The sequence below is a fragment of the Mchenga conophoros genome, linkage group LG17 (assembly GCF_057382185.1).
Source record: "Mchenga conophoros isolate Kocher_MC1m ecotype Shallow Benthic linkage group LG17, M_conophoros_male_GT1.1, whole genome shotgun sequence".
NCBI lineage: Eukaryota > Metazoa > Chordata > Actinopteri > Cichliformes > Cichlidae > Mchenga > Mchenga conophoros.
In genome coordinates this window covers 26,566,311-26,585,479 of record NC_140542.1, presented here as the reverse complement: position 1 = coordinate 26,585,479, position 19,169 = coordinate 26,566,311, and the positions used below count along the sequence as shown (strand labels likewise).

Genomic DNA, 19,169 nt, shown 5'->3' with positions numbered 1-19,169 from the left:
CTTCTCTTTTAATCTGTTCATTTGTAGCACCTTTCCCCGCCGACTACCTGAGACGACCATACCGGGTAGTTTATATTAGCCGGGGAAGCTCTACCACAACGTGTTAGAAAGAAGCAATTAATGTATCTGTACCTCCAGTGCCGACCTCCATTTCCTGGCATGCACTGACTAAATTAGTCAAATAATAGGATACTCGCACAAACCAAATCTCCTCCTGGGCTGTCAACAAAAGGTTCTAGATAGGGTGAAGGATGCTGAATAACCATCATTATATTTCCAGATACCAGTGAGGTTCCCTCTCTCCCGTCTGCCTCAGTGACAACACCCGCGGTAAGGATGAAGCGCTGAGCCTGGGGAGAAATCAGAAATGCAAGGACTCTCATGGGAAGCTGTGAAGGAGGACAGATGTGTCTAACCCTCCTGAAGCTCTCAGCAAATTAAGGAAAAAAAAATGGGTTCATTTCCAATCGTCTCCCGTGATATAAAACATACATTTTACAATCCTGTGTCACAACACATTTCAGCACACTCCTCCTCACAGTTAAAAACAAAACAAAACAGAAAACCCCCCCAAAACAATACCTGCCGTTTCAGAAATACCGCCTTAATAACGATTAGCTTTTTCTGGGTACCTGGCACCAAGATACCAAAAAATAGTTGATGAAAATAGGTGGAACAAGGTAAATGCAGGAGGGAGAGTTCTGGTTTACCTGGCAGCAAATGCCGCCTTTACAAGGCTTTATATTTCACGACTTGCTTAAGAGAGACAATACCCATTCTCTCTATTCAGCCATCTCATCCAACTGATCACGATTTGTGGGGAACAGCTCACTAAAGCAAAGTAATGAAAATGGAGGGTTTTCTCATGGCCGTGCTTACGTCGTACACTCAACTGAAGCGATCAATACGAGGGCAGTAATCAAGTCTGCGGTGACAGCAAATGCAGAGTTTCTGGGCTTGGCGTTCGGGAGGCCGCTGGCTTCCAGTCTTTAAGACAATGACCTCCTGCTGAGCGAAGGGGAATTTTATTACCCTCCAAGAGCAAAAGGAGAGACATAAGCAAGATTGTGTGCGCTGCTTGCTTTTCTGCCCATATTAAATGCTGCAGATAATTAGCTGTGCTCTCTTACCATTTATAAATGCCAAGTTCACTTGATAATTAATTCCAGCACTCCCCTCCTCAGCGTTAACTCTTTGTGCTTGCCACAGGAAAGCCCATCATTGTTTGAGTACCGGATTTACAGCAGTCTGGTGCCACCAATCTACAAGGCCTCTCTGGACCTTTTATAGTTTTGCTCAGGCAGTAAAAGGTCAGAGTGACATTAGCTCAAAACAAATCTCATTGCATTCGCAGCCATTTGCACTCTGCTTTTATGCAGAAAGAATGTGATCATTAACCACATGTGATGCACTGGATTAGACAAATGATGTCCGATTTGAGTCAATAGTCATAGTAATGATTTATTAGGTGCACCTGCTCAGCGACTCATTAATGCAAATATCTAATCAACCAATCATATGGCAGAAACTCAGTGCATTTAGGCATGCAGACACGGTCAAGTCGACCTGCTGAAGCATCAGAATGGGAAACAAAGGAGAACAGATAACCACAGTGGTAAATAACCCAAGCACCACTCCCGTCAGCTTGCTTTACCCACTACCTGGGGACCACTGGGCATCACCATCATGCCAAAGCTCAAATCCTGAACATTACCATTAGTTCACGGCTCTCAAATGGCCTCGACAGCCAGCAGATCTCAATCCTGTAGATCACCTTTGGGATGTGATGGTGCAATGCAGCTGTGTGATGCTATCATGTCAACATGGACCAGAATCTGAGGAAGACTTCCAGCACCTTGTTGAATCTGTGACATGACTATGAAAAGGCAGTTCTGAAAGAAAAGTGGGCCGAATCTCTTACAAACAATAAAGTGACGTTAAATATTTCGTTTGAAGACATTCTTTTTGAAGAATGTGGATCGCCAACAACTGTGTATATTATTTCCGTCTACTATTAAAATATCATCTTTAAGGCAACACGTCAGAAACTAGGTTCTTTCACACTGATCTGAGGGTGTTTCCGAGGACAAAACCGCCTCTCTGTGACCCTCTCTGCCCCTTTAATGACAGGAAACAGGATTGCATTCATCTCGACCCGACCAAATCTGAAACCATGTGTTTTCGTTCTTTAGTTAAGCCCCATTTGTTGACTTCACTTGCCTCCAGCTGTTCATACAATATTAAAAAGCCTTGATTCATGATTTGATTCTTTAAATACTTCAGGGTTATTTTTCTTTCAAGGATGAGATACAGAACATAAAACGCATTCTCAGACTAGGGCTGTTCGATATAACGATATATATCGGATCACGATATAAAAACGTCTATCGTTTCATTTTACGCTATTGTTTGTTTCGTGGTGTCGCAAAATAAACTGTTCACGGCAATATTTTTTCATCATTTTGATGGTCACTGTAGTGGCTCTATTAATTTCTTAAAGTTCTCTCTTTCTCTTATATTTATTATAAACACACTATGGACGGACAAGCGCCTGTTTTTATGCGTTGTCCTTAGCAACAATAACGATAAAACCATCGCGTGTCCGATTGTTTATTTTCCACATAAACCTTTCAGAATAAAGCTCAAGATCCTGTTGAGACTTTTCAAAATAAACCGAATCACGTGAAAGAGTATGCAGAGTATTTACGGATGAGAAGTAAAAAAAGAGCCGTCAGGTGCTAAAAAATAAACCTTAGACTCAAACGTTAGAACAGGCTTTTCCCCGCAGCACGCCGTGTAATAAATACTCAAAGAAAACAGCGGCCGTTACAACTTATGTCTAAAAATGTATCGTTTCATGCATCTGTTAAAACATTCGACTCCAGGTACACGACGCCCAGCTGGAAACACTTCATGCAAGTCGAGCTGCCCGAGATTCACAGAATTTTCGGAAAATTTTAAGTTTTTGTGATTTATATCGTTATCGGACGATAGATGTCTTAAATCGGGATATGAGATTTTGGTCACATCGCACAGCCTTATCTCAGACAGACATAAAAGTTGGCTAACAGACACAGATACCAGCTGTATAACAGCCTAATAAAATACCTGAATTTCATTCATCAAAACTGAAGCACAAACTTACTGGACATTAACATTTTAACTAATTAATTCTAGTAAAAATACTCCAAAAGACATCAACACTACAAATAGAGACTTGAGGTACGGTTCAGGGACTAATGGTGCAGCCGGTGTTGGGACACCTGAGAGAATACACCCACTAACTTTAAGCCTTAAGCCAACAATCTGTTGAGGTAGGAACAGGAAACTGAAGACGTCTGGAAGCAGCCACATGTGGCACCTCCAGGGACTGCAGTTCTCAACACTTTCAGCCTCACAGAAACATGGCGTTTCAGGTAGTCAGGTAGTCTCCCTCCACATACATCTGTGGAACACTGAGCAGGGCTGAAACAAGCTCCGGAAGAACACCCCCTCTTCCCAAACGGCTTCACCAGCAACCTTTATTATGCTGGTCTGTTTCATAAACTTGACTTAATTTGTGGACTAACTACATGCAATCCTTTTCATTCTCTCTCGAGGGAGGAGTGTTAGAGCTTTAGGTCACCTCATTCTGTTTGCCTAATTCATGCTATTGCACGACAAACAACCACAGAGGAACAAATGGCATGCTGAAGGCCAGACTAGCTGCCATATCATGTGCTCTAAATAGTCATCTCTTTGCAGGAGTCAGAGCAGCAAATGCCAAGTCACTGCACGCACCTTCATCCTTAGATTGCTGTTTAAACATACACACCTCAACACACCTTAAACACACTGCAATGCACACTGGCACACATTAAGTGAAGGATTTAGCTAATAAGCACTAAATCAGGAATTAACATTGGGAAACAGGATAAGAACAGGCTGACGTTTCCCCGGGGAGCGATAGATAGATGCTTCAGATGCTGGCAGCTGGCACGAATTTCATGCCCAGCTCCACAAGTGAAGCCCAGGGTTGCCCGTCAGGGACAGCAGCAATCAATGAAACTTGAATATTTATACTGCTGGAAAGATCACCTGGCTGTGGATGCAAACAAGAGGAAATCAATACAACAGTGCAGTTATATTAGATCAAAGTGTAATAATGGGTAAACGACTGAAAACCACAGAGAAGGGAGAGGACCCCATCCATAGTCACGGCTGTTTTCACATTGACATTTAATTTGTAAAAAACGAAATAGTGTCACACTTTTGTTACTTGTGTTTCACAGAGCTCAGTACTTTGGCATCACAGACAATGATAATCTTTATGCTGGTATCTATAATGGATCATATCCGTAAGCACGTGTTAATACTCGAATACTTTTTTCGCTCCACGCATACTCGGGTGTGACCATTTCCATGACGTGTCTTAAGCGGAGGCATTTCAGGCATCTTATCATACATCAAGCAGTGATGCACTACATTCATACTAATAACTCTCTTTATGTTCAAGTCTGGGCAGCTTCACAATGACGCAAGTCAGCCTGCTGTAATTGCAACGTCTCTAAACATTCCAACTCCTTCCTGAAGTGCCTCCAGATGAACCTAATGCAGGCAGAACGTTTATGATCATTTAGAGCCATCTGTGCTCCAGCTGCCACACTGATCAGTGAACAGCCTCTCCAGCATGACTACAGAGCCCCCCCCCGGTTACAGGATCCTGCCTTGTCGGCTAAATTCCAGAAGACCCCAGTTCCTACCGCAAGCATTCCACTTTCCACCTCTTCAGCTGACAGCCCAGCACATCCTTCACAGTTACAGAGCTGGTTCTGCAGTGTGCTGTAAAGCCTCAAACACTATGACTAGGCTTCAACAGCCTGCTAGTGGGTGGGAAAAGCATGCCACAGAGCAGGAGAGAGGCTTTTTTGTACCCAAAGGCCTACTTATCAAGTGCCTGACATGCCATTCGGCACCCGGTACCGCAGAAAGAGCTGCAGTCATCCAAATGTTTTCAGTGAATCAAAGAAGCCTCAGCGCAGACAGAAACAGAGAGAGACAGAGCTTAAATGTCAGAGTCGGAGCAGCGGAGAAGCACAGAAACAATGAGATTCCTATCGGTTTGTCCTTTTCCTGCTCGGGGCAGCTCATCTGATTGCATCCTTTGAAAAACACAATGGGACAGATCTCTTGGCCGTTACCTAGCAACAGGTGGTAAGAAAAGATACTGGCCTGGTTTGAAGGAGGAGAAGAGAGGCTACTTGAGAGACGAAGCGGTTCGCCTTCATGAATTATCCCAAATCTGAACAGAATAATACTGACCCGAGGACTTGCATGAATACCAATTAGTAGTTGAAGCTTGGTCATGGAAACTTAATGACATCACTTCTGAATGCAGACTGAGCATGAGCGAGCCTGCGGTTGGCAGAGCATCAAGCAGTGACCTGATAGCAGACACTAATAGACGGATGCCAAAACCAATGAAAAACCTGATGGCAGGGGAAATACTGCAAACACAAGTGGGAGATGTGTTAAAAATAATAAAAAAATCTGATTGTACACAAACAATTTACAACATTATATTTCCTTTTATTGATTTTTTTTTTTTTTTTTTTTTTTTTTTAATTTGCCTGCATGGTGCTGCTGTGTGACACAGATCTGCTAGTGCGGCTTTGTGGGGTTTCCCAGTGACTCCTCCAGGACTTGTTCTTCATACAAGGCTTCACTAATCCAGCTTAATGAATCCTCATTAGGCTGAAATTGTCTTGGAAACTTCCATTCAGCTAATTTGGCAGCAGTAAAGAATCAAACTGGCACATTATGATGACTGACAGATTTCATTAAAGAAAAAAAACATGTATACAAAAGGTGGACGACTGGACAGCTTCCCAAAACACAGATGTGGGGAGAAAAAAAAAAGCCAAAGTCTAAATTAGATAAATTTCCTTAAAGATGGCTTCTGTCATTTATGTAGTTGTTATAAATGTTCAAATTCCTTTTTCCCTTGGTAATTTTGAATTAAAATGGCTAACTGATGCCATAAAAAGGCAGGCAATGATTGATAACCATAATTGGTAACTGACTGAATCAGACTGCTCCCAACTGCTGAAGCGACTTCTTCTGCAGTAAACTGGAGTAAATTACCTTTAGGGGTCTGAGCAAACCCACAGTAACTAACCAGAAGCAGTGTATATATGTCAGATGAAGTGTGATTTGTTTGTGAAGCCTCGAGCTGAATGTTTCTGCTGTTGCCATCTGCAAAACAATTAACAGCGCACATCCTAATAATCCTGCCCAAAGAAACTTGAAATAAGCAAAATGTACAAAATGGGTTTCATTTTTTCTTTAATATGACCCGAAGAGAGCCAGGACCACGGGTCATTTTCCGACAGACTTCAGTAAGGCCACAGATACTGCCCCCGATGGGCTCTAAGAACAATGGCCTTACTTTTCAAACCCAGAAGTTGTCTGATGCCATCTCAAACGATTTTACTTTCACAGAGGCCAAATGTAGAACGCTTGAGTTAGTTTAATGTAGTGGCTTCAAAACAATAGCTAAGACACGTGCAACCCTAAAAATGGACTTTTTGTATGCATTTTGAAGAACTATGTGAAAGATCTGATGGACTCTGTCAGTCAGTGCTTAGCGCTCCTACAGTTTCCCCATTGTTTGCGTTGAGTACCCTGGCTTTTATTACACAAACACCGTGTTATTTACTTTGTTTTATTTGATTTATTTAGTGCATAATCATTGTTCATTTAGTAACTTGTATGTATAATGTAGAAATTAAAAGTGCTCTTTAATCCAAAACCCTTAGACTTCTTACAGGTTCAGGCTTTCTAGACTTGCAGCATTAAACCAAGTTAACATAACCCTAAGTATACAAATTATGCAGCTCTGTTGCTGAAGCGTCGACAAATAAACCGTTTGATCGTCAACGATTACTTTTCTCCCCTGAAAGCCACAGCAGAGGAGGGCCGTGCATGTGAAACTCCTCTCCTTGTCGCCCACTCTCGCCATTTCTGCTGAGCCTAAATTACAGGGTGTTATAACTGGCACTTTTACAGCGCTGTTGTGTCAGAGTAAACTAATTACATGGTGAGAGGCAGTCTCTGAAGCGGAGGCATCGCAGTCACCTTGACAAGAGGAGGGAGAAATAAAACCAAAAAAAACCAAAAAAACTAATACACCCCCCCCCCCAAAAAAAGTGTTGTGCTACGTTAAGGTACGCATTCTCCAACTGCTGCTCCACTGCCATCACAGCAGCTGTGAGAATAATGAATGCAGCAGCAAGGTTCAATGAGAGCAGTAAAAATAGATGCTATCACAGGAAGGAGGAGTGATACAGAGGAGGTTTTCTTAGGTGTACTGACAGTTTGAGGCTGATGGTACACAGAGAGCAGAGGCCGGAGCACGCATCGCCTGCGAGCGAGCACATCGACGCACAGCCAGCGTCAATCCTTTGGTCCTCATTAAGTCGAAAACAGTTTGGAGGTTTTTGTTGAGTCATGCTTTGCTGCTGATACAGCTGACGCCACATATTCGGAGCTCATCCTCACCTCTCTCCTCCTTTCTTCCCTCTGCTGTTGTCTCCTTCACCCATTTCCTCTCAACCCGCAGCTTTTCTCTCTGATCTTTTTGTCCTTAGGACATCCTTTGCCCCAAAGCCTCCCGACTTTATTAAACATCCAGTGCACTCATATTCTCCTACTTCTCAAAGCACACCAGATACACAGGGGTGAATAATGAAGTGGACCCCCGGATGAACTCAAATCACTCCGGTCGGATTTTGGAGCCAAGTTGGACAGCATCGATATAAGACTGACTGGGATGGCGAGCGCAGTGACTGCACTGGAGGGTAAAGTCTCGGAGGTAAAGCAAGACATATTGAACCAGGGGGCTCATATCGAAGAGGCCGAAGCCCGCATTGCCGAAGTTGAAAGCACACTTGAGAAAACAGAAACGTCACTGAACTCGGCTATCAAACGAATCGCACTTCTTGAAGCCAAAACAGATGATTTGGAAAACCGCGGACGACGAAAGAACCTGCGCGTCTTCGGCATAAAAGAGGGAGCAGAGGGGCAACAATCACTCTTCCACTTTATTAACATCCTGCTACCTAAGTGGCTGGGGCTAGCGCCCGACAAGTCATTCACACTGGAACGAGTGCATCGCACGCTTGCCTCCGGGAAACCAAACCAGAGCAGAGCGGTGCTTGTTCATTTCTTAAAATTCCAAGAGAAGGAACTGGTATATCGGGAAGCAAGAAAACAACAAATTACACATGATGGGGCCAAGATCACATTTGCACAGGATCTGTCTGCGGAGACGGTTCGGATCCGACGGTGATTTCACCCGGTTGTCAAACTGTGTATTGATATCAATGCCTTCCGTGGATTCCAGCACAACCCGTGCAGACTCGGGATCCTGTACGGTGGAAAGATCCACCTCTTCTCAACACCTCAAGAAGCCGAAAAATTCTACAAGAATCTGCCGAAGGAAACAGCAGAAGATGCTCAACACCAGTGAGTCGGTTAAACAACAGGTTAACCATTAAGACACTCCATAAGACTGCCTCTGCTTCAACATAACTGACCAGTAATTGAGTCACTGATAAGAGACCGATAAAATTTTGAGCTCGAATTTATGTGGGACAGACACTATCTCTACTTTCAAGATTAGGCTTAAAACTTTCCTTTTTGCTAAAGCATATAGTTAGGGCTGGACCAGGTGACCCTGAATCCTCCCTTAGTTATGCTGCAATAGACATAGGCTGCCGGGGGATTCCCATGATGCATTGAGTTTTTCCTTTCCAGTCACCTTTCTCGCTCACTATGTATTAACAGACCTCTCTGCATTGAATCATATCTGTTATTAACCTCTGTCTCTCTTCCACAGCATGTCTTTTATCCTGTCTTCCTTCTCTCACCCCAACCGGTCGCAGCAGATGGCCGCCCCTCCCTGAGCCTGGTTCTGCCGGAGGTTTCTTCCTGTTAAAAGGGAGTTTTTCCTTCCCACTGTTGCCAAAGTGCTTGCTCATAGGGGGTCATATGATTGTTGGGTTTTTCTCTGTATCTATGAAGCGCCTTGAGGCGACTTATGTTGTGATTTGGTGCTATATAAATAAAATTGAATTGAACTTATGTTAACATAACTGAGCGTTTTTAAGCGCATATTCGTTCTAAGTTTGATCGCAATCGTTTTTGGGTTGTATATTAACAGCTGAACCTCAACTAAGTCTTTTTTTGTTTTGTCCTACCAAGGGTAAACTTTACTTTATTACTGGGGAAAAAATCTGTATCATATGGTTAGTATACACTGTCTGATTTATGGGGTTTTGGAGAGGTCGCGTTGACTAGTTACTCCTCAGTGACGTGGATTAACGCCCTCCAAATAATTTGTTCAAGGGAGGGGGGAGACATTTCCAACAAGGAAATGAAAATGTTCAATCAGAAATTGTTTACAAGTTCTTTATCTGGTATGTGTGAGTGTGTGAATGTATGTGCAAACCTGCTTCTTCAATTTTTCCTTTACTTTGTTTATTTAAGTAAACAGTCTGACAATATTTTATGGAGAGGACAACTAAAGAAAACATTTTGAACGTTAACATTACGACCTGGAACGTTAGGGGGATACGGAAGTTAGCTAAACTGAAACAAGTATTAAACCGACTAAAACATTTTAACTCTAGAATTATTTTCCTACAAGAATCTCATCTTACTGCATCAGAGATACATTTATTAACCAAAAGATGGCAGGGTCAGGTCTCTTCTTTTACTAGACATGCCAGAAGAGTCATTACTCTTATACATAAGTCAATCCCATTTCAAACTACGAGGGTGATTACAGATCCAAACGGGAGATATGTAATTGTGCAGGGCCGTATCTCCATGTTAGAAATAAACCTGATAAATATCTATGGCCCCAACGAGGATAACCCATCCTTCTATGAAAATCTATTTCTCACAATATCAACCTTGGAGGGCCTTTATATCATAGGAGGGGACTTTAATTGCGCCCTGGACCCTAACCTGGATAGGTCGTCTCAAGCTGACACTACTCATACCCAGACTAGAAAAATACTTTTTAACTATATGAAAGATTTGAGAATAAATGAGGTCTGGAGAACAAGGAATCCAAATAACAGGGAATTTTCATGTTATTCTAGTTCGTATCAAAGTCATTCGCAGATAGACTACTTTCTTATCTCTACAGAGTTACTACCTTGTGTTGAGAACTGTTGGTATAACAGTATTGTGATTAGTGATCACGCAGCAGTATGTCTATCAGTTAGATTGGGTGAAGTTGATCAAGGTGTAAAGCGATGGAGGATGCAAACATTTTTGTTAAAGTACCCATCATTTGTCAAATTTATAGAAACTTGCATTGATCAATATTTTCAAATAAATAAAGATGAAACCACAGCTAGTATTAGGTGGGAAGCATTTAAAGCTTACATAAGAGGGAAAATTATAAGCTACAGTAGCAACAGGAGTAAGCAATATAACCAAGAATTAAAATCGTTAGAAAGACAAACTAAATCTAATGAAACAGAATTTTACCAGAGCAATGATCCCACTAAACTAAACAATTTGACTATTCTAAGAGCCAGGTATGATAAATTAACAGCAGAGAAAGTGGCAAAAAGTTTAATGTGGACCAAACAATTCTTTTATGACCAAGGAGAGAAGGCAGGAAAATTATTGGCCTGGAGGATAAAAAAAGATGCAAGCGGAAAAGGCCATCACCCACATAAAGTCCAAATCGGGTATTATAACAACAGACCCTTTAGAAATAAACGAAAATTTCAGAGAGTTTTATCAATCTTTATACCAATCTGAATATACAGGAAACAGAGAAACACGATGCATTTCTTGATCAGTTAAAATTTCAAACCCTCTCAGAAGAGGATAAAACAGCCCTTGATAGTCCTTTAACAATAAAAGACCTGTCAGAAGCCATAGACGACCTGAATAGCGGTAAAACGCCTGGCCCTGATGGACGTCCAATGGAATTCTATAAAACATTTAAAAATAAATTAATGCAGCCACTTCTTAACATGTATGAGGAGTCATATAAGTCCGGAATACTCCCAGACTCACTGAGATTAGCTACAATAACCCTTTTATTGAAGCCAAATAAGCCTCCGACTGAATGCTCCTCTTATAGGGGAATTAGTCTTATGGGATGTGATTGTGTGTAAAGCACTCTCTAGGAGACTAGATAAATATGTGCCTAATTTGATAACAGACAATCAACAAGGTTTTGTTAAAACGAGACAAGGCTATCATAATATAAGACGTGTCCTCAATGTACTTTATGAGAAAAACAATAGGGAGGACACTGCGCTGCTATCACTAGATGCGTGCAAAGCCTTCGATAGAACAGAATGGAATTATCTCTTACAAGTGCTCCCCAGATATGGACTAGGTGAAACATTCCTGAAATGGATCAGATTATTGTATACACATCCAACAGCACAAGTTTTAACTAATAATAACGTATCAAAACCTTTAATTTACAGCGATCAACCAGGCAGGGCTGCCCTCTGTCACCAATTCTCTTTGTGTTAGCAATAGAACCTCTGGCCATAGCTGTGAGAGCAAACGCAGGAATATCAGGGATAAGAATTGGAGGAAGAGAAAATGCATTTCATATTTGAGTAAACAACTCATGTGCTGTTCCTTTAGAGCAAGACAATATCTTTCCTTATGTAGGAAAGACCCTGAATATTGTATTTATCCCCAAACTCTATTGGAGAGAAATTACACTATACCAAATGGCATCCCATCCTTGTTATCCTGGAAGAGAGCATGATCATAAGAATAAAAATGTTTTTTTAAACCAGAGGATAAACAAGACTCCAACCTATCTCAGTAATACCAAACCTCCAGATCCTCTTATAGATTAACTACCGTATTTCCCGGACTACAAAGCGCACCTGAATATTAGCCGCAAAAGCTAAAATCAGGGGAAAATCCTGTTTTGTACATACATTAGCCGCACCTGACTAAAAGCCGCAGGTGTTTCAATGTTGACTTATCATATGTAAGAGAATATGCACAAAGGGAATTGTCAGGAAAGAGATGGCTGTTTGGAGACACACCCCTTTTATTAATATTTTGAAAAACAAGTTATGGGTACATATTTGCACATGTAGTACATAACAGTAACCTACAGCACACCAGAAAAATAGATTCGGACTACCTTTTAGGCTCAGGTGCAGTGACACGGAGAAGAAAAGTCAGTCATTCACCATCTTTCTCTTCTTCCTGCGCTCTAAAACCACCAAAGTCCTCTTCTCCAATGTCGGAAACGAACAGGCTCAGGATGGCTTCGTCATCCACTCTCCGCTTCTCTCCTTCGTTGTCACTTTCAAAACCAAAGAAATCCTCGTTGTCAGTGTCAGAGTCGAACACCCTCAGAAGGGCCGTGGCGGTGTCCTCCTCTCCATCATGCAGCAGTCCAGCCCTTCAAAATCCGTTGGTGATCGTGGATGTTTTCACACTTTTCCACGCTGTCAGAATCCACCGGTGGAGTTGGGCATAACTTGCTTTTCGCAAGTTTATCGCCGCTCGTCATCCACGCCTCCCGCTGAATGCGTAGCGCTACTTTGAAGTTTGTTTTTCGCGCTACTTCGTACGGCACTACGTTGCCTGGCGGACGGACATGTGACTAACATACCACTCTTGAACCTCGATCCTTCCGCCAGGCAACGTAGTGCCGTACAACAGCGGAACAAACAAAACAAATCGTCTTACGATATCACAAAAATCATGGAAAATCCATAGAAAAGCCGCACCTGACTAAAAGCCGCAGGGTTCAAAGCTTGTGCAAAAAGTAGCGGCTTATAGCCCGACAATTACGGTAGTCTCTCGTTTCCCCTTTAAGCCGTCTGTACTTCCAATTAAATAACGTCCATTTCATTAGCGTTTTGGTATTTTTGATCGGACCCCATATATTCTCTCGGTGCCTCTTCTGAAGCTCACAGATGAACTACTGGACTCTGGAGACCAGGGGCTGGATTTCTCATGTCGTTAAGCTTATTTCGCCATGGCAACACAAGCTGGTGTTATAATTCAAAGGCAAATTTCTATCGCTCTGCAAACATGCTTACAGCTGGCAATATGAATAAGCGATGTCAAATGTGCATATTCACTAAATGCCACATGGTTTAATTAATGGCTTCACAGAAGAACTTTTTAAAAGTGACTGCTGCCTTTCCTCATCAATTTCATTCATTTTAAAGCCTTAAAGCCTTCAAAGAAATGCATGGGTTCAAAAAAATATATGTCCAGTGTATTGAAATATCAGCAATACAAGGTGTTTCTGCTCATAACAGATCAGTGGATCATAAGGTTTTTCTCTATAATCTTTACCTTAAACTGCCCGGAGACAACTACGGCTTAAAATTGGTGCTTAATAAAAACATTTGAATTTAATGGGTTTTCCCCCCCCTATCTTTAGTCACAGGAAGAACAAGAAGTCCCACAACAGATGGTTTGGCCGCCGATAGGGTCCTAATCTCTACATCATGGATTCAATTTGAGATGATATGAAGAGACAGACGACATTAAGAGAGAATAAATCCACTGAAGAAATGTGCCAGGTTCTCCAAGAGCAACAGAGTTGCCAAACATCTCCACAAAAAACAAAACAGTGTGCGCATGCATTTTCATTCGTACTTTATTAAAATAAATACATAAATAAAATTGATTTAGCCTTTTGTTTAGTTCTCATCCTACACCTTTTAAGCATGTTATTTACTGAACTTGTCAAACATGCATACAGTGAACCGTGGCAAAGCTTTCCAAAGTTCTACTATACTATGTGTGGTAAAAGATCAGATCATATGTGCCCATTCGGTCAGAACATTATGCACTTGTAGCTCGTACCTTGCACTTCATCATGTCGCTGACCCTCTGCTGCATGGACTGCCCAGCTTTGGGTCTGACCAGGATGTAAAGGGCTTTGACCTCAGGGCAGGACCTCAGCAGCTTCTCCACCAGCACTTTTCCCATGAAGCCCGTGGCTCCCGTGATCAGCACATTCTTGCCAGCGTAGTATTCCACTACGGACGCCATGCTGCTACCCGTTGCGCCACCGCAGATGTCTGTCAGTCTGGTTTGTGCGTCTGTTGCTTGCTCTCCTAACCCGTCGAGGTCCCGGCCTTCACACAAGTCCTGCAGAGCGAGCGGGAGGATAAGAATGAGGATAGGCAACCTCAAACTTTAAATACTGTATCAGTGTCTCTAAAGCTGGTGTCAGTTTAAGCAATGAAGCATGCAGCAAGAAGCTAAATATGAACTGTGAATCGCACTAATGCAACAAGTGCACAGTTTCGCATGAATGTCCAGGCTTTGACAGATTTAGTCTCATGTATCTGGAAATGAAAACAAGCATTTCAATAAATTGAAAAATATGCATCAGTGGTGGCACGTCTCTGTTTTGACCTTCAGAGAAGAAGCATGTAACTAGTCTGCAAACTTTATGAATATTTATACCATGAGGGGGAGGGAGGGTGATGCTCGGGGCAGTGTGACATCAGCTGCATGTGTGAGCGTGGGTACGAGTGTGTCAGGTCCACCAGCAAGGGTTCAGCAAGATTTTAAGCAGCAACTGATCACCGCTAACCACAATAACCTTTATCATTTATTCATGAATGCAAAAAGCAACAAATCAGAAATTATTTTTAACTGTACAAAATATAGTAAACAATATAATTTGGTCATAGTTTGACTCTTTGAATACCACTGACATGAAAAAGCAGCTTAATATTTGATTAACAGATGAGCCATTTTAGAAGCAAACTAGTTTAAAAAAAAACAAACATCAAAGTTTAAATTATTCTACTAAGGTTCAACTCACTCAAATTCAGTTTGATAGAAAAAAAAAAGAAAAGAAAATATCAGTTTGGACTCTGTATCGGTCTTGAAGGGACTATCAGTGAACAGAGGCTATGATGCAGTCTAGAGATCTATTCCCAGGTGATTCAACCTCCACTTATACCTTGACTCATGTGCTTAATGACTCCCATGACACGGGAGAGTTGGTCAGTGACTCTCAGGACCATCTACAAGGTGACAACCCTATCAGAGGTTAAATATCTGAGTCTCCTTCAACAGTTGGAACTGAAGCAGCCTTTTGGATGACAGGAAAAGCATCTTCAAGAACCTAAAACAAATTCCAGCTGCCTTCTGCTGAAGCACTTCAGACTAAATATTCAAACTGTCTGCTAAAAATTCCCAAAACTCCTTTTATCCATGCATCCAAATTAAAACCAAACTTAGTTTAGAAACAAAGTAGGGAAGAATGCTTTCATGTTACTCTACTGCTCTGCTGTGTTCAGATTTGGATATATAATACGTAACTGAGGACATGCAAATATATCGCATAATATAAATAGCTTTTTATGATTATAAACCAATTACAGTGAGGATTGCTAGAATCAAAATTAGACTATTATTCCCAGCTGCAGTTACTGTATTTATATGTCACCGCTTTGATCTCGGAAAACCAAACCTAAAACAGGGAAGGCGTTAGTGACAATCAGTGTCTGAATATAAACACAGGCTTCCACATACATCACAGTTAAGTCAAAATGTTGAATGTTGTCATTGTGTTTCTTAAATTTGTAAAGTCTTGGTTCAAACTATAGGATCAAAGGCATTTCTTTGTCCCCCTCCCCAGCCTCTCATGCACTTGAAGTGAGCAAGTGCATGAGAAATTACATTACGCCAGGACCTTGGAGGCTGAAAAGACTCACATATATTAAATGTACAAGACTGCTGGTATATTGAAGTGAATGGTATGATTTCAGTAATGACAAAGTGAGCTGCAACCTTCAATCCCAGCAAACAAGTTTGGTTTAAAGCTATAATAAAAAAAATAAAATAAAATAAAAAATTAAATGCTAAGGCTTATCTTTAACCATCTGACATTATGCGTATTCCACATGCAATAAATCACATAACTGGGTTTTATGGCAGTTTTTAGTTTTATTTGACACCTGTGTTGTAACACTAACACTGACTCTGTTGGACTTTGCCCTTATTTCCTGTAGACAATAGACGACTATAACTGAATGCAACCTGAGAAGTCACATGGCCGCAGATAAGCTGCGTTTGTGACTCAGTGAGGGAGGTTGTGCCATGAGTCCATCTGATCAAAGCACTGTGTTGATGTGTGGGCTAAAAGCTCACCAGCACACTGCCAGCATTTGTGTGCAACCACGCCAACTAAGCATTGATAAATCACACGGCTCTTAAAGACTAGATGACAGCTACCTGTCTCTGGTTGGTGTCACCCCCCCATCCCCACCACACACCAACCAGTCACACAGGGAGGGTGGCAGCGCGCCCAGTCTCATCCAACTTTTTGGCAGCAGCCAATAAAAATGCAGGACTTGACTTGTAAAATTTTCACTTGGCAACAATAGGCACAACATTTAGCCAAGACTGATGCTTGATCAGCACCTTCAGTGATACAGCAGAGCTGTGATTGTACACAAGATGAAGCTACGCTCCTTCTCTTTGCTTCGTTCATCCTCTCTCCTGTGCTGCAGATTCCCAACATGTCTGCCCAAAGACAAAAACCAAATCCTCCTGAGCCAAACGTGGCCCAGATAACAAAAACAATCTTGTATTTACTTGCTTTCCCTCCATTCTGCCGTCTGTGCATGCAATTTTAAAAATCAGATTCCCTTTCCACACAAACACGAGGAAAAAAGATGGGTGTGTGCATTCAGTTTGGGTTTCTACATGTCTGCACTTGAAAAACAAAAAATGTGTTCCAGAAACTAAACGCCGGGGCTCCTACTGACATCTATGTTTAATCCCAATTTTGTCCCATTATTTTAATTCGATATTCCCCATCTTCAACTTTCAGACAAGGCAGTATCTCCAGATCTACCACTCTGTACACACAGATGACAACAAGAAGAGGTCACAGTCAAGGTCCTCTGCTGAGGCCCCAGACATTTCAGCCTTGTTCTTCACATAGATTCCCTGTGGACAAGAGGACAAGAGCACATGGGCTGAAAGTCACTACAGATTAACGCCTGACAATGGAAATGTTCCTGCAGCTGGAAGAGTGTTGGAACGGCCATGCATGAATCAAATTCATGAGACTGAATGCTTGTGAAACACACAAGGTTACACAACTCCACCTCCTGCTTCTCTCAATGCCTGTCAGTTAAGCTGAAGGTGTCCACCCTCTACAAGCCAACATGGAAAGTGGGGCGAAACTGTCCATTATTCTCCTTACAGGCCTTTAGTTCAGAATTATGCATTTACAGGATGACTACAAGAAGTATAGAATACATACATCCCAAGTATTTGCTGAAAGTTTATAAATTGAATTTTGGTTCATTGAGATAACTAGTAGCAATTAAAGACACTTGATTTTAAAATGACGCACACACACACACACACACACACACACACACGGTAAACTATATCTAAAGGAGTTTAGGCACCGCCTCACGTTAACAAGAACTCATATGGTGAGATCATGAAGTTCAGGGACAGCTCATTTTGAAAGAAAAAAAAAAACATTTACAATTTAAATTTTGCATCTATCGCCTTCAAGATGATCTCTTCGTGTACCTCAGGACCCCCTTCCAGCATCCCTAATAAGTTTAGTTTACTTTGGGGCGATCGTGGCTCAAGAGTTGGGAGTTCGCCTTGTAATCGGAAGGTTGCCGGTTCGAGCCCCGGCTTGGACAGTCTCGGTCGTTGTGTCCTTGGGCAAGACACTTAACCCGTTGCCTACTGGTGGTGGTCAGAGGGCCCGGTGGCGCCAGTGTCCGGCAGCCTCGCCTCTGTCAGTGCGCCCCAGGGCAGCTGTGGCTACAGTGTAGCTTGCCATCGCCAGTGTGTGAATGTGTGTGTGAATGGGTGGATGACTGGATATGTAAAGCGCTTTGGGGTCCTTAGGGACTAGTAAAAGCGCTATATAAATACAGGCCATTTGTAGGAGCACCATTCTGACCAATTGCATGTGTCCATCTAGGATTTCATCATGGACCACAAACCTTCATGTCGATCACTGGTGATTACGACTCCATCCAATTTGTCCCACCACCAGCCCTGTTTGCTCACCTTTCAAGGTGAAGGGTCACATTTCTGACACACTGGAAGAGGTTGGAGGTTTGCCCAAGTCAACCTCCATAGAATCTCATGTTAAAATCTCAGATTTTGCAGCGTTAAAAAGCATGTTCAAAGACTGGTGCAAAATCATGTTGCACCAACCAAAATGCAGCCAAACCCAATGACTGAGATCACGGTGGCTACAACTTTTATACCGTCTCCAGGTTTGACATGCAGTCAGTATGAGACTTCAATACAACAGATGTCCAAGGAGCTGACCTTCAAGTGCATAACCTCAAAATTTAAAACATGAAATAAATAAGCACAGTCTGAACTTTTTAATCACCTAAATTTCTGGGTAACACTAGAGATTCAGGATCTCAACATGGATGAAGGGTCTATAGATAGTTCTTTTTCCTCAGGCACCCAGCATATTCTCTTGGTTTATTTTTGTCATACTGAATTAAACTTTACTTTTAAATCCCTCAGCCTGTCCTTGTCAATCACACAGATTATGAAGGACAAGCAGATATGAGGTCTGTCAGCAGTGACCTTGTTGTGTTGTCATTGGTGAATAAGACTGCATCTTCTTTTAGAGTCTATATTATGACTTGAAAGGAGAAGTGCTGGGCAGCAAGGACAAGGCCTGAAAGCTTAAGGGACAAGCTTCTCAGGTTATGATGCCATCTTGACAAAGTACCACATCACATCCAAAGTCACTCGGGGGTCACTTTAAAAACAGAGCTGGGTGACGCTCAAGGCATACAGCTCAGCAGCAGAGGTTTACTGTTGTCTGCAGCTAATGCTGCTGCACTCCGGCCTTATTTCATGTCTCCTTTTCTTCACACTGAGGGCATTTTTTGTATTATTCCTCAAAAGCCACTCTCCACAGGAAATCCACGCCGTTTGTCTGAGGAAGCTTGTTTTAAGCCACAGCTCTGCAGTCCTTCTGCCTCCGGCCTTTCCCCACACAACCCTTCCATTACTGGGTCAGCTAAATGCAGCTGGAGACGCAGGCAAAAATCGAGCTGCACAGCTGCACACTGGCTAAAGCCATTATAGCCGGACAAAAGCTGGCAGCGGGAGGAGGGGAGTGAGTG

The 19,169-nt window shown here is 42.2% G+C and overlaps 1 protein-coding gene across 3 annotated transcripts in view; it reads right to left on the bottom strand.

Annotated features, from left to right (window-relative positions):
• Positions 1-19,169, bottom strand: part of LOC146555572 (fatty acyl-CoA reductase 1) — a 63,009-nt gene that overhangs the window by 25,873 nt on the left and 17,967 nt on the right. For all 3 annotated transcript variants that reach the window (XR_014889222.1, XM_085252276.1, XM_085252275.1), the window contains exon 2: positions 13,876-14,163. Coding sequence is in view for 2 of the 3 variants with exons in the window: in XM_085252275.1 (XP_085108401.1) it covers positions 13,876-14,163 (288 nt within the window). In the remaining variant the exon portion in view is untranslated. The remainder of the gene's footprint in view (positions 1-13,875; positions 14,164-19,169) is intronic.